The sequence below is a fragment of the Apus apus genome, chromosome 2, assembly GCF_020740795.1.
Source record: "Apus apus isolate bApuApu2 chromosome 2, bApuApu2.pri.cur, whole genome shotgun sequence".
Lineage (NCBI taxonomy): Eukaryota > Metazoa > Chordata > Aves > Apodiformes > Apodidae > Apus > Apus apus.
In genome coordinates, this window is record NC_067283.1 from 104139027 (window position 1) to 104164944 (window position 25918).

Consider the following 25918-nt stretch of genomic DNA (forward strand, 5'->3'; position numbering starts at 1 on the left):
AAAGAATTCTCACCAGGACAACTCAGGCTAGTAAAGATCTCAGCTTTTGTACTTCTTGGATTACTTAGGGCAGAATGTAGTTGTCTAAGCACAAGCACTTCCTGCCATTTTATATACCCTGGGATATACTGCCTAGCCTTCAGCTGCCGGTACAGAACAACACAAGTATCTCATGTGTACTGTGTTACATCTGTTGGTCCTGCACAGATGTCCTAGGTCACCTGAAACGGCACATGTCTATGCTTAGGCAACTGAATCCCACCTTGGATGACTTGCACACCAATGAGTTCTATGCTGGGCAAAACAAGCTTAATTTTCCCACTAAGGAACATCTTAAAAATGTAACTTCCTGTTACTTCTTTTAGACTGATTTATATAATTGAATAATATGCAGTGATACCTTTTCTTTACCTTTCTTGTTATTTCAATTATTTACTCCATTCTTTCCTTGCAATTATTCTTGCTTCCGATTGGGTAAAACTAAGTTATTTCATACCTACATCTTTATATCATCTTTTTTACCTTTTTTTCTTCTCACTTGCACCCTTTCTAGCACGGCATTCTCAGCTATGTTTCTGGGATTTCTGGAGGTAATGGGCTGTTCAATAGACATTTGCAGTGCAGCTGGAGCGACTCCTGTTTTTATTGCTGTGAAAACCCTAGTTAACTCCTTACTGAATGGCAACACTTCTTAATTTGAAAAAATTCTTTAGTCAACAAAAATAAATATTACTGTATCTATGCCTGTGCTTATGTCAAGTAGATTTAAACATAAGAGGTACACATGCCATAGTCTTTGAATGTGTTTGCTTATTCTTAAACAGCCTGTAGGTCAATTGTCTAGATTTTTAGGGTATTTTTTTCTATTATACTTCAGCTACTCTTGACAATTTTTGTAGCTTACAAATACTCTCTTTTCCAGGTCATTATTATTTTGATACTCCCCTATTAGGAGATCACACTTAATTTTGCACTGATCACTTAAGCTTTCAAACCTGCTTATGTTAGAATCCATTTGTCTTTGTAGAAAATGGTAATAGATAATGAACACAAGCATTTTGTTCTCGCTCCCCTCATGTTAACCTACAGCATATATATGCCAGCCTGCAGCCTGTGATCTCTAACAAGCCCCTTGAGTAGCTGGTTGATTAGAATGCCTCGCCAATGACCCTTTCCTGGGACATGTCTTGCTGACTTTTCGCAAATTAAGCCTTTTATAAATGCCTCACCTAAAATCTTCAGCTGCTTTTAAAAGCTGTGATCAATATTCTCTTCACATTTAGTCAATACTGACTTAGGTAAAAATAAATACAGAACCCCTCCCACTCTGAAATCACGTCAAGATCTCTCCTCAGGAAAACCGAACAGGTTTTACCAAAACCCTTGTATAACCTTCCACAATTATGGCAGAAACAGAATTTTTCTTAGGTAAAAAAAGACAAATTTAGAAGGTTCATGCTGGTTTTAGTTCCTAATGAGAAAACAGAAAGGTTTTTGTGTTTAGTACAGAAGGAACACATTTTCTGTGGATGACTAGACTATGATCATGACTCAACTTGTTGATAAAGTGGCTCACAAGTCATAGCCACTTTCATACAGCGGGTAGGGCAAACTTGTAGCCAATTAAACACACATCACTTGGGTAATGTAAAGCATGTTGCCATTTTGACAGGCTCCTGCAATGCTGGCCACTTGGTGCTATTGTTTTAGTTCCCTCAGAGAACAATTACGACTACAAGCAATTATGTAACAGTAGTATCTTGAGGAAAATTTAAACAGGATAAATGGATGGAAACAAAATTACACTCAATGCTTTATTTTTTTTAAAAAGTACATATCGTTATAATCATGTACCCATAGTCAGTGGCATCTGAACCATCAAATTTTTAAGTCTTTAGACATAGCATAAAAGGGCAATTTAGTAAACGCTTTGCAGCAAAAGCAAATACCTTATACAACTATATGGGAAAAATTTTCAAAAGTGGACCCCTAAAATTGTGCTCCCACCATCTGAGGCAAGAGATCCTTTAAGCAGCAGGAAAACATAAAATAATTATACAGTTAACTACCCCTTTGCGTACATGTATTTAACAGACAACAAACTGGGCAGTTTCAGCCTCTCTTTTAAGATACTGCTTTTCACTCAATGGATTTTAATTTTAACTTGTGTTATCTGTATTTTCACAGCCACATAAATAGGAAGTGCTATTGGTAATGACTCCATCCAAGTCTTTCCCTTTGCTAAATACTGAGGACATTAAAAGTAAATTGAGATTTAAATGATCTGAGTTGTAGCTGCCCTCTCAGAAAGCCTTCAGTACCACTTGTAATTGCCATTGATTTGTGTATCTAATATCTTTTACTTGTTTTCCCTTGGCTACTCATCACTTCATTATAGCCAGACATATAGCACTAATAGTCTTCTGTTTTCTTCAACCAAAGGGTTGAAGTATAAGGAAAGGCCTAACATGACATTAAAGGGGAATGACAACACTAAACCTGACTAAAAGACAAGATCTATTGTTACAGACTTGGACCGGAAATAAAATTTCACAAAGGAAGGATAAACATTAAACTTCTTGGTGTTCTTATTTATGCCTTGAGTATTTTTACTTAAATTATAACAGTCATCTAATGTATTGCTACATCCTCTCAAAATATCTAGTTTGTTTCACATTAAAGATTGCCTGGAGGGAAATAAGCAAGCCCACATTTGCCTAACTATCTTCTCTTGCATATGCTCTAGCCCATCATGATACTCACATTTCCCTAGAAGATTTCATTTCCTTTTTCAGGAAGCAGCACATTATACATCCAAAACAGGCAGCAATACTATCATGTCCATTCAAAACAGTGGATAGCATTTCCTATGGGTTCTCCTCCTTCTGCAGCAAGTTACAGGGTTGTTCTCTCTTTGTAGAATGTCTCAGCCCAGCTGGCCCACAGTGATATAAGGGCTGATTCATATCACCTACTGTAGGTCACTCAGGAATCTCTAGAGTCATTATGCAAGTATTGCAGAAAGGACCTCCTGAGCTTGTGATTCAGAAGCATTCCGATGGGCTCTGTTTCTGAATCAGTTCTCTCTCTGTCAAGTCCACATGGTTTGCTGATAAGAAAAACTAGGTAGATCTGTGCCTGGACAGGCACCTAGACTAAGTGCTGAAGTTAGGCAATGTAAATACACACTATATACTCCTTCCATAGCTCTTCCAAATGTTCAGACAATCAGCACTATTTATTCTTCTATGATCTCCCACGTACCTGGGGTTATACACAGTTTTTAAACTCCAGCAGTATTATTAAATGATCCCTCTTTAAATGTCATTGTTCATTTTCATGCTTACAAAACTTCCGACATGCTGTGACTGCTGCTTATTTCTCTGTGTATGCTTGATTCATGATTGCAAGAAACACATATGCTTTGGATGTTAAATTTAGATTTTGAAGGAACAATCAAGGAAGGGTTCATCTCCTACGTACACACTGGGAACTTATAAGTGCAACACCATAAGAGTGTAAATAATATAATTTTACTGAATTTTATATATTTTCTGCCCCCACGCTCATGTGCAGCATCTCTTGCCACAATGTTTTGCAATCTCATAATGCCATATTTAGGGATTATTCACCAAAGCATGCTATCATCCCTTCAAGTTATTTGATTATTAGTGTGTCTAATCTTTATCAAGCTTGGCATTTTTAAGTAAAACATACAGATTATGCTTATTTTGCCTTAGAGTCTGTCTAGCATTAGAAGGATAAGTCAGGATAACTGTCACTGTTATTTAAGAATACTTAAGCAGCAGTATTGTTCACCCCTACAATAGTCAGAACACAATATCAAGGTACTGATGCAATCATGGGCACTCTCACTAAGCTGCCAGGAACAGTTTGGGAGCTGTTAGAGCCAAGTATTAGTTAAAGGTGTCATTCTCCATTAGCCAAACACTGATCACAGGATGTAAGCTATACAGAAGGCTAGTTAAGAAAATGCATTAAATCAGACAGTTTTCTCTCAAAAAAAGGTAAAATCTTCTCTCACTTTTAGCTTCTTAATTAGAGAAGAGGAATATAAGCCTGATGTTAGCACGAGGCTGGTGGTCATTCTTATCCAATTCTGAAGGGAATTTAACACAGTGCACAATTATGTTGTCAACACTTACATGCAATGATATTCCCATATCTGTTTTTCATTCTGTTCTCATCTTTTTTAGCTGAATCCCATGGTGCAGACTGTCCTTCAAAGAAACTCTAAAAAGGAAAAGAAAGTGACATTAAGAAAGGCATGCAGCATCAGTTATTTTATGGCTAAACCAATGAGAAAGGCAAACAGTACTTGTGGGTATTGTTGTTAAAGTGTCATTTAACTGATTCTTTTATTAAGCAAAAAATATGAGTCTCCTATTTAAACAGTATTTATGCATAGCTTCAGATGTTGTCTAAAATCTGACATAAGATTAACTGTGTAATAGCAAGAAGAATTATTTGCACATTAAGTGCTATTAAACCTTTTCAAAGTTATATAATTGCAACACTAAGAGTCCTTAATTTGTGCTATCCAGATTCTCTGCATAGTTCTCATGCACACACACGAAGCTGAAGGAAGTTCATTTAAATGCAGAATTACATGCTGTACTAGCATGTTTTGTTGTTGACATATCCACAAGTTTCAGTTCCTTCTTGCAGATGATGTCATGGATCTAAACATACACAGGCCTTAAAAAATAATTTGAACTCAACTTGTATGTATGTGTCCTTCTTTTTAATATAAACACAATTTACTCCCAAGATGATAATTTTGTCAGAGAATAAAACTAATGTGATTTTGTGAAAGATACAGTCTAATATTCAACCAACCTCTGTGCTGTAGTTAATAAATATAAAGTAAATAAGAAAGTTGAAGGTGCTAAAAATATATTTTTATAATAATAAACACACAAACTGCTAAAAGGGCAGCAAGCAAGTTGTTATATCCTATCTGTCCTGTGCATTCTGTGGTCTAAAAGAGCATTTGCACCATTTCTTAATTTATTCACTGTATCTCTAAGTCATAGAATGCAGATTAATTTTATCATTTTGTATCGAAATACGTGTTAAAAATATTTAGCTGCCAAACAAACCGGTGTAATTCTGTCAGGACAATGGCTGGGCTTAACTCACATTTTATGGAATCATAGGATGGTTAAGTTTGGAAGGGACCAGAAAGATCATCGGGTTCAAACCTGCACAAAGCCTCATCCAGCCTGGCCTTAAACACCTCTAGGTAAGGGGCACCCAAAACCTCCCTGGGCAACTTATGCCTTACTACCCTCATGATCTTTTTACTACAATGATCAGCAGATTAAACCTCTTGAACCAAGAGGGCATGAAGGTACATGATTTACTTTTCTGGTAACAAAAGCCAAAAATTACTAATTCCCAAATGAAACAGGGAAAACCTTGGAAAGTTTGTATCTCCAGCAAGACTTCAACACAGTCTGAGTAGTTTAAAATAGATAATGCCCATTAAATGGACTACCATTAGTGTCCTTTGTACTCATACTTGAAATGCCCTGTCATTCAAATCCCAGTGATTTCTGCTAGTAAAGAGCATTAAGTAAAACCAAACTATTGATCTCTTGCCGAAGTGAATGAAACACAGGGATATTCAGTGTCTAAAACAAGTATCCTTTTAACAGGTTCACTAGAGTGTTGGTTTCTAATTTATGATATGGAAAATCCTGGGACTACATTAATTAATTCTCAAAAGTTTGTAAATACTAACTTCAGAAAAGCAGAAACCTTGTCAAAAGGCTTCAGTTTGTTTGTCCTTCATGTCTCCACACTTCCTTAGAAAATTTTTAAAAGTTTGGAAATTGAAATGCTTAAAACCCACTAATGGAAATAAGTTTCTCCTTAATCATGGTGTACCATCATTTGGTACAGCTCTGAGAAATGCAGATTGCTACCAGACCCTATAAATCATAAATGATTTACAGCTTTGTGGCTGTTTGCCAAAAAGGTGCCAATCAGTATCTGATTGTATGTCTGCCAAAGGCATCTAAAGCAACCAAGGCCTCCCACTCGAGCTCTTTCAATGGGACTGGATAGAAAACACTATTGCAGTAAACCAGATTGAACTGCATAAGGAACTGCTGTGTCCATGGGCAAAGACCTAGGTCTCAATTTATTGCAAATTTACTTTACACTTACTCTCAGACAACACTGGATGATCAACAATTAAACAGAGTTAAAGGCAAAAAAGAAATGGAAATATTCAGCAACGAAGCTCCAAAGGCAGAACAAACTAATAACTCATCCAATCTAAAACCTGACCGGTGGATCTTGCAGAGAATTCTGGTTTTCTTACAGTCCTTCTGCTGGAGGTCTGCTAGAGGCTAGTTCACAGAATTGATCCATAAAACATTACCCAGCGAGAGGTTTGGGCTTTAATTCACTGAGCACTACATGTGCTGTTACAGAGAAAGAGTCCTGCTGATACAGCTTCCAAGCCTACAGCTTGATATATAGGGGACCCAAATATACTCCTAGGGACTTCTCACTTCTCCCTGTCCCACTAATGAACTTCTACAAAATTGCTTTAAACCAACTGATTAAAGTAAATCCCTGGAGACAACTGGGAAAGATTTGCATGGTATTGAATTTAGGGAAGATATACAATAGAGAATGTACTAGTTTGGGCAGCTTGTCTGCTTCTCATCCACTAATGTACAGGTTCAATTTCTCCCACCTCTTTGGAACTTCTGAAAACAATGATAAGTTTAGTGAGCCTTACAGATAAAAGTTCTCCTAGTAATATATATATATGCATAGATAATTCTATTCTTCAAAACACTAAACTTCACACAGTAAAAAAAATGAGGAGACAGATTTATGTTTCCAGCTACCATATATTGACTTATTATAATTGTAGTGTAGAAAAAGAACTCCATATATTATTTTTTTCTTTGGGTTTTTATAAATATATTAGTGAATGAAATAAAACTTATCACATAGGGAAAATGGATGTAATTTCTGCAGATCTGTTTTTCTTTTTAAATCATTTTGGGATACACACAGGTCTTTCAGTGAGAAGTGTACAGAAAAGATAATTTGAAGGAAGAGGTACTACAGTGCAAAAGCATAAAAAGATGCAGTTATTGTAAAAGACAGCTGGAGTGTCATTTCCTAAATTCCTCATGTGCTGCCATTACACAAGCCGCAACAGAACGATAATCCACAATGAATTATAAAGAGAAATCCCATTTGTCCCCCACAAAAAAAGAGCAGAGCAGATACTTCATAACAGATAATCTGTCAAGATCTTCCCTTACTTGTGAGAAATATACGTTTCATCATAGAATTTTTTTAATACCTTTTCTGACATATCACTCTCCAGGGAGACTGCTGCACAGCAGCCCACACATTTTCTTAGTAGCTATTTGTTCTAATTCATCCATAAAAGTTTTTTTTAAAGTGTGGACTATTAGGAAGAAATATATCACCAAACAGCTTCACTCCACCAAATGTCTGGCTAGGGCAATGGAGTGCCAAAATTGAGTGCAGGACATTTCTCCAACAATTTTAAATAAGCATTTCTTTAACTAAAATCACACAAAGCCTTGGCTACCCACTCTCCATCATTTACTTGAAAAACACTTTACAAGACAGTTGTTACAGCAGCCATTTCGGCCGGTAATGTCAACTGTCATTCTGTTATTAAAAACATTTCAAAAACCAAGATAAAACAGCTTCTGAAGCAAACCTGAATTATACAGAACTGCTTTATATGCAACGTAAGAAATGGTCAGTGATGTTGCAGCCAGATCATCTTTGGATGAATGTGAAGCTTTGGCTTGCTTTAAATCAATGCTGCAGTGGTTTCCATTAAAAATGAAATATTTGCCAAGGGCTAATTCACTGTGACCCTCAGACTAGAAAATAACTGCAATCTCCAATGAGAAGGGGAGATAACAATTGTAAATACAGATTTTAAAAATTATTCCCTTTCCTCATTTAAAATTCATAAGGGCAGAAAATATTGGAAAGGATCTATATAAAAGTACAGGTTGAGAAGGCTGGACTGTGGAGAACAAGGTGAGATCTTCAGGATTCAATTTGTAGCTCTGTTGATTGTAATTTTCAGTAACACACTTTTCACCCTGGATTTGCATGCTTCCAATTAAGGATAGTAAAAATAATGCATCTTTGTAAACACTTAGGATGGACCAATGTAAATTGTTGAGTGGAATCACTATTTTTACCATTTAAACAAAGCCAAGCTGCAACTTTTTCAAAAAATACCTAATAGTTGCTAGGTGACAGTCTAGCCTCCTATGATTTCATTTACAAAATGCAAGCTCTTACAAGGAAAGAAATGAGAAGTTCAGGACATCATAAATCTTCCTCTGTCTACTTAATAAGCAAGAATATTATTCATAGGCACAAAGAAATGCGTATTTCACTGTATAACAACCTTAAGTTTGATCTGTGGATTTGTTTTTAAATGTATGACACTTTTATGTTGTTTGATTTTCCTAACTGATCCTAAGTTTCTCCACTGATAACACCCATTTTTCCACTGCTATTTCTAGATTACCAGATTAAGATGTACTTTAGCAAAATGAGTAATTAGACCTATTCAGTTATAAATGCTGCTGGATTTCTTTTTAAGCTGCATGCAGGGTTACACACACTGCCTACTTTAGGCCAGACGAGAAAACTAAGAGTGGTCCTGATGGAGGTCCTTGCCTAAACTTAATTAGATATAGAAGAAACTTACATTTCTACGATAGGTCCTTTTAGCTGCAGCTAAATTAGATGCCTAAAATGCCCTGAACTGAGTAGTGAAGATATACAAGTAGTTTTACCTAAATACTAGTTTTACACTTTTACTACTGCTCTGTCCACTTTACACATGGAGATTACAGATGGAAAAAAATGCAACCATTAAACTCTGAGTTAAGATACTAGTATTGCATTATACTCTTCTTTGTATTTTCAAATCTGAATAAAGACACGTTTTATTTTAAGCAAGTCCATAAACGTTTGGAGGACAAGGACCTTCAGGTTCATTTAATGAACAGTGCAAGATTTATAAATACAATAAATCTGCCAGTTCATTGGTTTTTCAGTATTCAGAATCTGCAAAATATCTGGCATGTGAGGATATTCTTGTTACTTAACAACATTAACTGTTTATTTAAAGAGAAAATGGAAATTATCACATTCAGTTTGTTAATATCCTTGTATTTAGACTGTTGAGGAATGAAGAAGGAAAAGTCACTGATATGTTAAAGAAATCTTCAGAGAGGTTCAAGCTGTGAAACAACATTTTTAATCTTCTAGTCACTTTGAGAAAAGATTTTATCATTGAAAATGCATCACCTGCAAGTAATAGATCACCCCAAGTGTTTGTGAGCAGTGGTAAATGATTTCACTGATAGCAACCCACTGTATGCAAACAGCTCTTTATACTTCAGTCATTGCTTTGGTCACTGAAAGCATTTGTGGATGACAGTGTGCCACTAGAGGATATTTTTGCCATCATATTTTTCTTTTCTGTCAGCTTCAATCACTGAGAATTATGTCCAGTTTTCAAATAATGGAATAAAAAAAAAAATCCACACACCCACATTTTACTATGTCTGCCCTTGAAAGCTGTCTGTTGCAAGAGCCATTGTAAAAACCTATTTGATCAATATAAACTGCCTTTAGCAGGTATAAAGCACTTACCAGTGTGTTACTGTAACACAGGTCTGAGCCAGGAAAAAACCCCTAAAAATAAAGTCTGCTGCAAATAGAATATACCAATGTTATTGCCCAAACTCCCCCATTCTGTTTGGGATTTTCTGGAAAAAACAGGCTGATAGTTTACATAAGGTTTTCTGAGTGTGAAATAAAAGGTGCAGAACAGTCTTAAAGCAGATACTGAGTTACAGATCCACATACAGCAACTCTCAAATACGGCTCCTGATGCTCTTTTATGTGTTTGTGCCTCCTTGAACTGATGTAAAAAAACAACCCGAACATCAATTGCCGAAGGCTTGCATAGCCAGAGGTAGGAAGCAGAGTCTTTTCCTTCTCAGGTGCATTTAGGTTAGTCTATGTTACACATGAGAAGAGTAGGAAAGCAAAAGTCCTTTTGGTCTTTTGAGAGACTAAGCATCATTAGTCATTGCTGACATTAAAGCAAGGGGAACTGCTACCTCCTCCACTGACTAACTGTAGCATGACTTACCACACAGATTTCAAAAAAAGGACTAAAACCATATAATAACTCAAAATCTGGTAGTAATTCTGTCATTGAATCAGTGTACTCATTTTTCAGAGTATTGTATTTTCTAATGAATTTGTATTTTTAAAGTCACAGGCTTTGATACCTCTTGGACATCTGGCCAGTTTAGTCAAGCTGTAGCTACATAGTGAAAACATATTAAAATTATTGAACTGCTTTGGTGTCATATATTTAGTGACACAGATACTTGTGGAAGTTAGCATGAGTTAGCTCTAGTTGACAACAGTAATTTAGTTAATGAACGAAATTTAATTAACTCTGTAGGATAAGAGAGTAGCTTAGTTATAAGACTAGAGAAGTAATGTAGGTGAAATTGACTTCTCAGTCACTGTGAGAGTTGTGAAGGCAGTGCACAGCTTCAGGAATAGCAGAACCTGAGTGCCCGCTTTTAGGCACTAAGTAAATTTGAATAAGATAATAAAGAATTAGGTGTTCTTTTCTACCCAATCCAATATCTCACAGTGCCCTGGGTTGCCTGGCGGGATGATCCAGAGGACAAAGGAGGAGGCCTCCTGAGAGACACCGTAGGAGAACATATGGCCTGGCTGGAACCACCACACAGACCCATCCGATTTTGCTTCTGGACTGTGTCCTCTCTCCTGCAGAACAGGGAAGCTGAGCAATTTGTAAAATTGCATGTATCTGTGACTGAAATATTTTGGTAGCTGAGTACTTTTATTCTCCAATGACCAACTGTCATTTGGTCTTAAACTGCAGCAATACTGCAAAAGACAGAGTCATGGAGTACTTCTATAATATCTAACCAAATTACTTTCCATCTATTTTTAAATCAACCTATTCCTGTGATCTGTTGATTTCTCATCTTGGTATCTGACACTGCCACACCTGAAGTTCACTTGTAAGTTTCAATAGCAACAGAAATCTTTATAGATTCTGCAGAGTGGTCTACAATTTCATAGATAACCTAGTTTCTATAGGCTTTCAGAGCCATTTCCACTTCACCTACTTAAGTTTTAAAAACTCCATTACTTTCATCCCTTTAAAATTCTTTAAGACTTCCATATAAGGAAAGATTTTAGAAATATGATGAAAAGTGAATTAGGAAGAGGACTGCAATAGAACATACAACAATTAAAATTCTAATTTAGAAACTTATTCCCTGGCAGACTAGATAGCAATAACTTAACCTCATTAATCTTCCTGATTTATATCCAGTAGAAAAATATAGTATATTGATGGGATGTTACGATCCCTTTTTTTATAGAAAGGACTCTCTGGGTACAATATGCACACTTGCACTGTAACTAATGCGGAGGATATATTATTTTTAACTTATGTGTAAAAAAAAATTAAGTCGGTCTCAAGCAGTTTTTATTTCCTCAAAAAAAAAAAATTTCCTGCTTTTGGAGGATTTAACAAATAGCTTTTATGTATAGCATGTAGGATTTTCATATTTTCCTATTCCTCTCTCAATTCCTTTTTTTTAACACAATATGTAATTAAAAGTTTTATTCACAACTATTTTACGTTGTATATTTTCAATAAGAGAGCGAACTTGAGCAACACTCATGCCTGTAATGTCTGTAAACATAAAGTGAATGAACACAGGCTACAGGCTACTGAACAACTACCTCTGTGCTTTCATAGGAGACCCCATCTGGGGAAATACAGAAAGACACCTCATAGGCATTATTGAACCTTTTGTGAACAAAGCTCTCTGCTTCATTATTCAGTAACTCTGCCATCTCCTTGCTTCCTCCCCACATAGTTCTAAAGGATGTAGTTACATATGTTAATTGCACATGACACAAGTAAAAGATGGTTATTTACTTCTTAACGAGAATTCCTACTTATCAAGACACAGGTACTTACACAAAAGGGGCAGGATCAAAGTTACATACAGTGCACTGAATGTGTGGATAGGGGTTTTAAGATAAATCCTAAGTTTTTTAAGACCATCTTCAGAAGGCTAATATGTAAATACCTCAAATGACTTAAACAGAAGGAAAATATTCAGCCTGATCACCGCTACATGGTTTGAATGAGAACAAAAAGGAGAGGTATCTTAAGATACTGGGTGATGGCAGAAACACCAACTCTGAGCTAATGCAGGTATCCAAGGTATCATTACAACCACGTAACTATAACTTAATTCAGGAAAGTTAACAACACTGTATTATCATTGCTATTATTATTAATAATAGTGTTCATAAAGATGATGATAATGTGCCTTTTTTTCCCCAATCTTTGATACTCGCCTCACTTTCCTGTACTAGAGGATAGATACAGAAAGTACCTATCAGCTGCCAAATTATCAGTGTAATCACTCCTTTTTCCAATGACACAGATTATTTCTAATGAAAGTGATCAACATTGAACTAGTGGACACAAAACACTGATAAGAAAGGTGCCTTCTGACACATTTCTAGCTAATCCAGTAGTATTTTTGCCTGATTTTATCTAAATAAATAATTGTAATTGAGGCAGTGTGCTGAGCTCAGAATTCACAAGAACTGCCTGACTCTTTAAATTATCATCTGACCCAAGCACAGAAAACGTGATAACATCTTCAAATCTCCTGTAAAGACAAGCTGTTTCTGATTCAGAGCCACATAATTTGGAAAGACCTTGAATATCATAAAATTCCCTGAAGCAACAGGAAACAGCATGTGGAAAAAAAACCCTAAAGCAAACAAATGTTGAATTTGAAAAGTGAACAAAACTCCTCCTATCTTCATCCAAGTTGTAATGCACATACAGTTGATCTAACCTTTCAGAACTGATAAAATACTCCTCAGATTTTACTCACTAAGTGAGCCTCAAGGGTTTTCATGAGTGTATCTAGGCCACTCTAGTTAATAGAGTGAGGATAGAAGGAAAGAAAGAAGTAAAGTTCACATAATAAGATTTTAATTCTGCTACAGGGTGACACTGACATCATAGGAAACTGCAAGATAAAAGCCAGAGTACACTAGTGAGCACAGTGAGGAAAACAAATATTTTGCACGCTTGTTTTTCCCAGTGAATAAGATAGTACTGTTCAGGGGAAGTATGAGTAGTAGGCTAGGCTAAAATAGATAAGGGTTTGCTTACAGTGCCCTTTCAAAAAGAGGACAGCACTTTGTTGTGCTGGTTCATTACATTTTTTTATCTTCACAGGAAACTTTGGTGCCTTGATGTCTGCTTTGCTTGTTTGCAAATACACTATTTGCTAGCATATATAAAGACGATTATTCATGCCTCTAGGCTTGACTTTTAGCCCAGCATTTTCCTTGTTCTAAAGAAAAAAGTTCTCTGCTTCCCACTTTTCCTGGCTGGCATCCAGTCCCTGTGCCTATCATTTGCTACACTGCTCTGCTCGGGGGAGAGCAGTAATGGGTCACAGTAGAGCTGCCGAGTGCTGCCACAGCGATGGGAGCTCCCACTACTTCAGTATTCAAAACTTCTGGCTCCAACTTAAAGTTGTGTTTCCTTTTCCCAGACATTTCTCTGCTGGGTCTCACTCTAATTGTTTCCTGCCAGTCATCTTCCCTTTGGACAACTACACACTTCCAGGAAAGGAATAGTGGAAAAAAACTTTGGGGAAAAAAAAAAAAAGGTCTTGGGTTCTAGACAACTTGACACCTCTCTGAGAAACTACTGAAAGAATAATGCAGAGTATTTAAGAGCATATAAAGACAATCATCATAAAAATAGTAGCAGTATTAATGGGATTGACAATGATGACAACTATTGCTGTCATTTGTTAACCTAATAATTTTTGACACGCTCACTGTACAATGACAGACAGCAGTGCTAAAATACAGCCCCCAAGACTGTTAGAATGAAGAGGCACACTAATGAACAGCATCAGTTTATCAACCTGAATGGTCCTATTTTGGTGTTTGAAATGGATATACAGCACTTCCTAATTCCAAAAGAGGTATCCCTGCAGCAATTTATCAACCAGGCTTAAAACCAGACACTTTTTTCAAACATATAATACATGGGATCACAGGCTACTCAAATGACCCAGACTCAGCTAATGGATAAAGTGAAGTGGAATACGCTGCGTTAACAACGAGGGAGGGGGCAAAAGGGGTTGCTGTCCCTAAACACTGTCACTAGGGGACCACTTCTGCATCATTAATCTAACATCAGGTATGTGGTACTAGTCTTTTGTCAATGGAAAAGTGAAAGCATACCATACACAAGTGACCATTTCACTACCGTGTGTACCCACAGGAGCTTATCAATAGATATTTGGATTGTCCGATGATTTCCATCTAATCAGCTAGGATATTCCTGATGCCTGAGAAAGAACCTTTTGAAGAGCTTTGGAAAGTTTTCCAAATTTTTATAGATTTTGTGCAATATAATGGAGATCTTGGAATGTCCCAGTGCAAACGTCCCTTCATTCTTCTTATTTATCAGTCCCACAGCATGCATTCAGAGAATATATTCTGCAAGTGAAGTAAGTGTTGGACTAACTAACTGAAAAAAATCATCCTCCAGCAATAATGAGGAAAAAGGCAATTTGAGTGTCATCAATTACTTAGTGGGCAGATGTGCAAACAAGGATGTCTCTCCCACTCTCGTTTGGTAGCGTTTTACACTTGCTATGTGCAAGTAACAGCACAGTTTAACAAAATAACAGAGCAAATTCAATACTCACAGAAAACAAACTCTGGCAAAAAAGAGGGAAGAAAAGTGTCATTTTTTGACAGGAAAGTATTTTTTCTAAACGACAATATGGTGGTGACAGGCAGTTGAGTTGTTTATGCAGTAACGGAGCTAACTGAAAAGTTACGAAGTCTATGTACAAGTGGATCATGAAATAAGAAATTTAACAAACAAATAAAGGGTTAGTCACAGAGCAAAAAATTGTGCAAAATATTGTTTACATTCGCAGCTTTAAGAACAGAGAAGGAGTAATCACAGTTCAGTACCTTCCTGATGTTCAAGACCCTTGTGAACATGTCACCTAGCTACTCTTTTGTTCAGATTCTGATCTTGCTGAGTATCCAAACAATTCTTCAGTAATGAAGATTGAGGTTTAATGACTAGATGCATAATTTTGTTTTTTTGCGATCTTCTTCTTCATTTTTCTCTTTTGCATAAACTGAGCAAAATACAGCAATTTATCAGCTCTCCGTGGACATTTCAAGATCTATGTACATTGTAGCTCTACATTTTTACTCTTCATTTCCTTTCATTAGAACACTGCACTCAAGCTAGATTAATTGAGGCAAGTCAACATTATAAAAGCTCTGCTGAATAGCAGCAGATGCCTTTATTCTCTACATCCTTCCATAAAACAAAACTTTTTAAAATTTGAGTGTCTATATAAATATTTCCCTTACAAGACAATACAAAGATTCCAGGCATCTGTCTCTCATTAAGCCAATTACTAGTTGTTTAAAATAATCCAATAAAGTCCATATTTATCAGATGTCTTATTAAAAGTATTATTAGACTCTGTATGCCAAATTTGGCCAAGGGAACTGGATAAAATGATGAAGAGTGTCCAGTTCCAGCTGGAGTACTAGGGAGGACATACAATAGGGAGTATACAGATGGTGTGTTAAGGACATGAATACTGGGTTGAATCCTGTTTTAGATCTTTATTAATGACCTAGATGATGGGACAGAGTGCATCCTCACCAACCATAGAATAATTGATGATGGAAAAACCCTTAAGATCATCAAGTCCAACCGTTAACCTTGTACTGCCAAGTACACCACTAAACCATTTTCCAAAGCACCACATCTATAAATTCCTCCAGAGATGGTGACTCAACCACTCCCCTGGGCAGCCTGTTCCAGTGCTTGAGAACTTTTTCAGTGCAGAATTTTTTTCCTAATATTCAATCTAAACTTCCTCAGATGCAACTTGAGGCCACTTCCTCTTGCTCTCTCACTTTTTACTTAGGAAAAAAGACCAACATTCACCTCACTACAACCTCCCTTCAGGTAGTTGTAGAGAGCAATAAGGTCTCCCATGAGCCTTCATTTCTTCAGACTAAAGAACCTCAGTTCCCACAGCTGAAGAGAAAAAAATGTCTCTTTTTCTTTTAATACTTGACACAGGAGTCATTGAAATGGAGATGGTGGTACTGAAATCTTACCTGACAGCTCAACAATTAGGGTGTCTTCCAGATACTAGTGATTTACTGGACATGAGACACAGTATTCTTCAAAATAAGGTTTCAGAGCAAATTGCAAGGAAACTAGAAATGTCCTTGAATTGCCTAACATAAGTTAAAAGAAAAGATTTGTCTTCCAAAACGAAACAGGTTTCTGGGATGCTGAGATGGTAAAATCCATCAAGTTAGTAAAAGATAGTAAGATACCAGAAGACTGTAAAACTGATTCAAGCTCAGTGAACCTTAAACTGGTTTTCTGCCTCATTTCCAGTAATTGCTTGGATTTAGTGCAAATCTGTCCACACAACATGGTAGTCCCATGTACCGTTCTGGCTCCCTACCTAGCCCTAAGTCAACCTCTGTAAGCTGAATTTAATGTCATAAGAATATAGTTACAAGTATATCTCAGGTAATACCCCTGAAAATTATGGTTTACTTTTTTCATATTAAGTGGATGAATTTGGAAATTATCATTCTTGGTAACTTCACTGTAGTCATAATAGCTGGCATCTAATCTTACAAAATCAGTTAAAATACAAATACTGATAGGATATCAGATCAAACTTGAATTTTAGCATAAAACCTCTGCTGGAACTTCTCCAGGTGTAGGCTAAACTGTATGGTGAATGGAGTACTTAATTGCTCTCTGCACATGCATTTTCAGCTTTTTAAAATGTGGTGTGTATTAATGGCATCAAAAATAGTACCTTCTATAGTGTGTTTTCTTCTTTTTCTCCATGATAATAGAGAGGAGAGCAACTTTTTATTTTTTTTTTCTTTTTTATACTATTACACTACTAAGCTTGAGTATGTCGCACAGATCCTCCATGCTACAACAGTTATATAGGTAGCACCACTCAAATCTTTCATGACACAAAAAAAATGTTACTATTAAATATCAGTATTAGCCAGTCAGGTTTCTGGGAACTCCGAAACTTGCTATTTTGCAAAACTGGGGAAACAGAACACATGAAGAGGAGACCTCTTCCTCTCTCAATCCCAGAGACACTGAATCACTACACTGGTATAGCTCCTTCCTATAGCTGTTTCTACACTCTTGCCTCCCCAGTCAGCACATCTTTGCTGTTTTTATGGGGGAAAAAGAAGAGTGCTGCTAGCTGAAAAGAGTAAAGGTGGAATGTAGTCCATCTCCTGCTTGTCACTTCTCCTGGGGCCAGGGAGAAGGAGCCCCATCCACCATCTTGCCTGCTGCACACAGGAGAGGAGGTGGCAATGGCAGAACCTGGGAGAGAAATGCAGGGTAGGTCTGGGCTGGACCAAGTAGGGAAACACAAAAATTGTAGCATACAGAATCACAGAATCACAGAATTATTGAGGCTGGAAAAGACCTCTGAGATCATGAAGCCCAACCTATGACTTAACACCACCACATCGGCTAGACCATGGCACTAAGTGCCACATCCAGTCTTTCCTTAAACAACTTCAGGAATGGTGACTCCACCACTACCCTGGGCAGTCCATTCCAATGTGTAATCACCTTCTCCATGGTTGAATGTGAGCCAGCAGTGTGCCCAGTTGTCCCAGAAGGCCAATGGCATCCTGGCTTGTATCAGGAATACTGTGGCCAGCAGGAGTAAGGAGTGGCACTGGTGAGACCTCACCTCAAGTACCCGGGTCCCTCACTTCAAGAAAGATATTAAGGTGTTCAGCACCACCTCCACTGAAGGCAGAATCACTGTTCCACCCTAATTCCATGTTTTCAAATACTTCTGCAATAGCTACATGACTATGAATGTTTTCACCTTACCCTCCTGTGGCAGTCAGCAGGTGAGTAAGTAGGATCCCCACATCTAAGAGGGGCTGTAATAAAAGGTAAAGCTTTATCTGTGGGCAAGATTCCTGCTATTAGAGGGAGCACTTCAGGGTACAAATATAAATATTGAGTAAGCACCAGCAGACTTCTGTGTCATTGTGTAGCTAGACAAAAGTTTCATGGTTTCACTCATTTCTTGGCCCTTGGAGCTGGACTATTTTAAGATGATCCAACCTGATCCTTTATAAGATATTTAAGGCAAAACCACTGTAGCATACTTGAGCTAAAAGAAAACACACTGCTAGTTATGTCAACAGGAAAGACGTTTGCTTCCCAATAAACACAAATGGTGTGCAAAGAACTGACAATTGCAAGTAAAATATGTCAATCTCTAACCAGATCTACAATTAAACATATAAAAAGCATGAGCAGTTCATCTGATTTTCCTTCGATTCAAACATTTCTGTATGCTCTAGCTACTGTCGGTTCTATAGACTTGATTCACAATGTAACCATCAATATGTAAAATTCAAGCTGGTGATGTTGTAACAGAAGAGACAATTAAAAAGTCAGTGGCAAAACTGACATGTATATAAAACTACTAGGAAAGACACCAAATTTGCTTAGATTTGAAATGTTTTCCCTGGTGCAAAACCAAAGCAAATGCTTTGATGTGGTTTGAAAGCTCAATCTGTTTATTTCAAAATTCATGTAACTGTCCCCCTTTTGCTCTCCAAAAGGCAAGAAGTGGTTTACTGCCCAAACTAAAAGTTAAATTTCACTACTTCTATGTACTGTAAGTAACATGACTCTTTTGAAAGAGCCTAATTAATGTAAACAAGGCTCCTTGAAGAATAAAGCACTGCTCAGAATCAAAACCCAAGGATTAGGTTTTAGCATAACAGCTACACACATTTTAAATAAAAACATTTCACAACTGAATTTTTCATTTTCTCTTTCCCCTTACAGCATCATCATCCAGCATTTCACAGTACAAGAGCAAGACAGTGGACCAGGACAACAATTACAAAAGTAAAAGAACTAGAAACCATGGAGAATGCTAACTTAACTCTAACTTACAGAGCTCTTTGTATTCTTTATAAACTGAAGTGATGTTAATTCTATAAAACTGACTACCGGCATGTAAAAAAAAACCCAAACCATAAGAAATTTACCATTTCACATCACATTGTTTTCTTTGTATATACAGAAGCATTGATTTATTTTCTTCTTCTTTATGTATGTTAACAGCCATACTGGGTCAAATCAGAGGTCCATACAACCCATCATTTTTTCTTCAACAGTGCCAGTAGCTGATGTTTACAAAAAAGTATTAAGAGCAGAGCAGAGTGAGTGAATCTTTCCCCAGCATACCCTCTCAGCTTCTAGAAATCAATGGCTTTCCTGAGCAATCTCTTCCTCAGCCAGACTGCACACGGCCATTCTGTTTAATAATGAATTTGTCTAGCCCGTTTTTGAACCCATTTATAATTTTGGCTTCACAGCATCTTGAGGCAATGAGCTCCACAATGCAATTACGTGCTGTGTGAAAAATATTTCCTTTTGTTCACTGTAAACCTGCTGCTTAATAGCTTTGTTGGGTGCTCCTGATTCCCTGTATTTTAAGGAATAATGAATAATTGTTGTTAGCATTGCAGAAGTAACACTGATTTCTGGCACAGCTAAGAATATCCTAAGGGGGTATTACGGCAGCCAGGAATGAGTGATACCTCACTATCCTGGAAACTAGGTTGAGACTTTGTACTGGACTTGATAAAGTGGCTCTGTGCCACTTTAAGGATTTCCTTACCCACAGAATCTTTACATAGTTTGTTATGCCAACCGTAGAGAAGCTGTGTACAGCAGTGCCACACAAAGCATAGAAGCTTGAGCTGGAAGTATGAATGGGTGACAGAACAAAACTGTAAACTGAAAATGCAGACTTTTACTGTAGTTATTTGTCCACCTTGACCAGAGATACCAATGTCAAATAGAAACAGAAATGGATAAAAATCAAGGGTAAGTGAAGAAAAGCTCAGCTGATATCACAGTCTAATGCAGAGGACAATGTTCTGAAATACACTTTAAGCACACAGTACACTAAACATAGTTCTGGCAATGACTAATGGTTGACAGCACTTGGAAACACAATACTGGTATCACAAAAGATGAAAGAACTGCTGTGTGCAGTCTTTCTCAAAATTAAACAGCACACGTCTCAACTTGACAGTCATGCTTAGATTCAGAGGATCTTGGAAGGACATGAAAATGTAAAAAGAGCTTTGCACTACAAGCTTTTCTCCATCTGAGTCATCTCATTTCTTTCCTAACTATTCATGTGAGGTTGGAGGTGGCTGCTTTTACTGTTCTTTCCTGAGTAAAGGATACAGGCTCTGACCTACCTTTTAAACGTTTTTTTATGTCATACTGGAATTTTGTTGCTTTGTCACCATCCTTGATAAAGAAAAGCACAGAGATTGCTCATGTGTAGGTATCTGTCATAAAGAATTTGACGGTAATATTCTCTCACATCAAAACTCAAAGGTCTGTGACACAGCCAAGTACTTAAGCATCAAGGGCAAAATATTGCTGTTGCCTTCTCCCATACCAATCACACACTGAAACTTTATGGTTTACTTCAGGAAACAATACTGCACTGCATGGAAGCTTCCACCACCCCAGCGCAAGCACTAAGAAGTATTCTATTCAGAAGGGAATCCTGTCACTGCTTGGGTAGGTCAAAAATCTGCAATGCTGCTTAAAGAGCTCATAGCCAGTTTACGGTAGGCAATCTTTGCAAGCAGAAGGCAGCCACAGGTATGTCTGTTTCAGAACAGCCCCAGCCTGTGCATCAAGGAAGGTCTTCTTTTGTCTCCCTTTGGTGTGTGGTGTAAGTGTGGAGATAGCCAGTCTCTTGGAGACTTAGACCTCTCTCTTGTAGATATAAGAGCTACTTTTCTGCTATATACTAGGAGAGAACAGTTATTATTGCACAGGCGAGCACCTTAAACCTAGATGAGTAGTAACAGAGCTCAGCTGATTGGCACATTTTAACCTTACGTGAACACATGCTATCTATTTTTTTCCTAGACCAAAGCAGAGCATTGTCAGTCATGAATCTTTTTTAACATCTTAAGAGGAAGAAACTGCACTGTTTTGGTGGGCAGATATTCAAGCAATTACATGAATATGTCTAAACTATTATATAACTGATGCCCTGGGTAGTCCTTCCATTTAAGTGAAAGATAAAAGGTAAAACAGGAAACAATGTGTGTTAAAAACAACTTTAAAGCAGTCCCTTACATCAGCTACCTGCACTTACACACTTATGTGCTTAAGGTCTGCCTTGGATTTCAAATCATGCTGTAAAGCTAAACCTTTCAGCTCTTGTGTGCATTTCTGGTGAGTGAGCATGGTCTTAAGTTTTTGTCTTGTGAAGAAATGTCAACATTATGAATTTTCATCAGTCCTGAAGTGAGCTGCAAACCCAGCAACTCCAATAATTTCACATGAGTGATGCTGCCATCATGTCATGCAATACTGGCTCTCACTGACAGTATTTCACAAGTCCCCAAAGCCAGCCTGCTTTTCCTTCTGCCCACCTCCTGGGCTGCTTTTTTTCAACAGGTACTCCCATCTTCCCATCAGCTTTGGCCTGGAGGCCACTTTTATCCTATAGCTGCCCTGTTCATCATTGTCTCTGCCTGACAAAGATGCCAGCATCTTCTCATGGCTGTTTGGCAGGCTGTATCCTCTCCATGTCTCAGAGGAGTTGCTGAGGACCCAGGGCTACCTAACTGCTAGTTAGTAAGATGGATGCAGAGCCAAGCAGTTGGAGAACAGCAGCTGCCCAACAAGAGTGTAGGCAGTAGCAACACTGAGATCCAGCTTGATGGGTAACTGGGTGAGCATCAATAAGGCTGAGACAGAGGCAATGGCAGGAAACCAACAGCAGGGAAAGGACGCTGGACAACCCCCTTGTCTGCCCAACTAAGGCCTGCCAGATTTTCTGCAGACTTAACATTTCACACAGAATCTTTTGGGTCCATCAAATCAGTATGTTGTAACAAAAAAATAAGTTCTCCTAGAAAATGCTGGTCATCTGTTCCATTGTCAGGACCACTACTAAAGCACCACAAAATGTATAAAAATTCATCTTGTATTCCAGTTAGAAAAATTATTAAAATATATAGTGAGCCACAGGCTACATAAGAATATACACTTTCATTTCCTGAAAAATTAATAATGACTATTTTAAGTTATTTAAAACAAATGCATTATAGAAAATAATGCATATTTTAGGTATGTTGTGGATAAACTGCTGCTAATTGAAAACTCCTAATAGCTAAGTTATGCTAATTTGATTTGAAAAGTGGTCCTCTCACTTTACAAACAGCCAACAATAGTGCTATGATCATGAATTCAGCAACGGACTAAAATGCCTAATTATTTATAGTGAATAAATACAATCCATAGAAAACACATAGAGTGTATATATAATTAATAAAGAACAGATTATAATTGCATTTAATATCATTTGCATAATTTAAAATGGAATAACTACATGACTGATTTTTTACGTCTTTTTAAAGGGCACTAATAAAATATGAAGGAGGTAAGGAGGCTTATGTGAGTGGGAGGTAATGAATAATATCTTGAACATTAAAGTACAATATATTATTCTGTGCACAGAAATTGGACCAATTCATTTTTGCAGGTGCAATGGGAAAAGTATGGTACATCAGCAGTTTTCAAAAGTAAATAATATGGTAACTGAAAGAGGGATTACAGATTCTGATCAAATATTCAATGTCTTATTTCAATAATTAATAAGTCAGTCTGGGGCAAATATGCAGCAATATTGCCTGTAATGTTATAAAAAACTTTTCTTTCTTTTGAATCATGCTTGTCAATAGCATTACAAAGTTTCACCTGTCACCCTTCTTATGTGAGCACTAAAGCTATTGGAGATTTCCCTCAGGAAACTCACCATATGAGTGAAATTAAGTTCAATGGCCTCATTTAGTCTCCTACTGCGGTGTTCAATAGCCCATAATGATGCACAGATTAGCTAAATCTGAAACTAAACCCTAATTTCAGAAGGTACAGAGAAAGCATAGATTTCATACTAGCAAAAGCATACTAGCAAGTTCACTCAGCAAAATTTACTTGCCTAACAGTCAAACAGATTAAAATATATTCTGAGAATTCTGCTTAGTAGGAGTTTGACCGTTTCTCAGCCTGTGGCTGCCAAAGGGAAGGAAAACAAGAGAGGCTGGAGAACAAGAGTGCAACAGATTCCAAACTCTACAACAGTGGAGCGATGTGTTGAGGGCTGGTTATTAAAAGAACAAGCATATACCTCCCTACATCCAAAGACAATGAAGCAGTAAGATGGAAAAGGTTAATTTTTCCCATTAAAATGTGTTAATTACTTGGATTTATCAGATGTGGATACTAGTTTTCCAAAGACCTGCTTGGTGCCAAGTTGATCCCAATCAGTGAAACTTGGAAGTTACTTCTTTTGTTGCTCCAGTTTAACAATGTACATGCCCATAAATCTTTCCAGAATAAATTGAGAAAGATTTTGCAATGCCTTCAGAGAATAAAAGATCCTAATGATGGAGTCATAGGTCAGGAAAAAGGGGAGCAAAACTAAAACAAGTTTTGAAAGACTGCTGTGGTATCTGGACCCATGAGAGGAAAAGCCCAAAACTTTCTGAAAGAGATCGAAATTTTATTGCCATGGGATAACAAAGGAGAAGAGACACATCCACAGAATTGTATGTAAGAGCTAAAATGATTCCACTTCATATGCTTAAGTAGGTTCACTCATTAAAGATTAGGAATAACACCAGAGGTACTTATCATGCTTTACATTACTTTCTGATTTTCAGTCCAGCTATGGTGAAATATGAAATAAATGGCTGCTAAATGCCTGAACATGGAAAAGACTCCCAGGGCATCTTCACAGCCCTGTGAATTGACATCTTGCAGCTTTTTTTTAATTGCAGATACATTTTATATTCATTCATATGTTTCCCATCACATGCACCAGGACTACCAGATTCAGCAGAGGCAACTAATGATTAAAATAGCTGCCAGAGCTCCTACTTAAAAACAACTTGTATTCAGTTTATTCATCCAATTCATCACTTTAAGGGTCTGTATATCATGACTTTTGAGTGGACCAACACTTCTCTGAGTGGATCAATACCACTAGTCCCTGTTTTAACTGCTTAAAGGGATACAATGGTCACGAAAGATGCACTTAATGCTGCCAGGCGTTCCTTAAGACATCCTCTAAACATCACATAGAAGATTGAGCCTGGTAGATGCACATGAAGAAAAACATTGGGCTGAATTAGGCATCCTTCTTCTCATTAGGCATCCTTGCTGCCTGAGATCATATACAGGTCAGACTGTGGGGGTACTAAGATGAAGGAAACAGGAGTGTCACACCCAAATAAATCACAGACTGATCAGTATCAAAAATAGCTGTGTCACAGCATGAGCAAACAACTGCCTGCACCCCACTGAAAAGTAATCCTGAGGATATTGGAAGCATTCTAGTCTACACATCTCTGCATTTTTATTATTCAAACAGATACAATTCCAAAGCCTTTCTAATGAAGCCACGACCTGCATAAATCTATAATCTGCAGTAAGGATAAATTCTAATTAAACCTGCTTGAACAAAAACAAATTAGAAAGCTGTTTCTGCATATACATGCACTTTTATTTAAATTGGAGGAGAAGGTGTTTAGGAAGAGTGGGAGAAGGAAACAGTGAGATTTAGAAAGTCCTGGGACACCTTGATCACTAGGCAGTCAGCCACATTGCAGCATAGGGCAGTGTCATGTGAATGACATTATGCATTGTGACAGCACTTCTCATACATTTGAAATCCGTTAAGAACAGCAATTCACAGCTATTAAACACAGGTTTAAAATTGCATAAAACTGGCTGCACACCAACACACATGCAGCAAACTAAGTGTCTCTCCTCTGAACCGAAAAAAAATCAAAATTCATGGAAGGCTGCTGCAGATCCCATGGCAATCTGAAGAACTGGGTTTTTCTGAACACAGTTCTTTGATAAAGGAGAAATGCCTGTCTCACACAAAAGACCTTTGTCACCATCAGTTGTGGTCATCCTTCATTGTGCACTGGAGAGAACATTTACACTGCCTATAATCAGACCACTGCAACTTTCCAGTACTGAAGATTCAACTGGGCTTTCACGGGATTGTTCTGAGACACATCTAAATGATGAAACTTCAAAAAAGGAACTGCAATACTCTCTACAAATGAATATTTCCAATAATTTTCCACACCATTTGCACAGGACAAATTCCCACTATTTTACTTCTGTTTCTACTTCCGTTGTGTTCACAGTCTCTAATGAGTTTTCTCATTATTACAACCATAGAAAGAGAGACAAACAGTTACCTCCTCTCAAGTCTGGAGGACACAGATGTTGTCCTTTGTGCATTTACACCGTGGACTAATGCCCCTGCTCCCACCCAATGTCCCAGAGTCTTTCTGCTTTCTTTGTTATGTGTGTCTTGTGGGATAGAAAATAACCTGCACTGATTGTGGTATTGACTGTCTCAGCTGGTGCTGCAGAATATCAAATAAAAATCAGAGAAATAGGCATGGTAAAGAAAGTACAGGTTGGAGGTGAGACAGGCTAGTTGCCATTACAAGGAACACATGCAGAAAAAGCAGCACCAGCTGGGTCCTGCCAGTCGCTGTATCAACATAACATGAACAGAAT

General features: G+C 37.4%; 1 protein-coding gene across 7 annotated transcripts in view; it reads right to left on the reverse strand.

The window, feature by feature from the left end:
* PTPRM (protein tyrosine phosphatase receptor type M) overlaps positions 1-25918 on the reverse strand; it is a 469539-nt gene that overhangs the window by 57302 nt on the left and 386319 nt on the right. For all 7 annotated transcript variants that reach the window (XM_051611050.1, XM_051611049.1, XM_051611048.1 and 4 more), the window contains one exon: positions 4167-4254. In XM_051611050.1, the coding sequence (XP_051467010.1) occupies positions 4167-4254 (88 nt within the window). The remainder of the gene's footprint in view (positions 1-4166; positions 4255-25918) is intronic.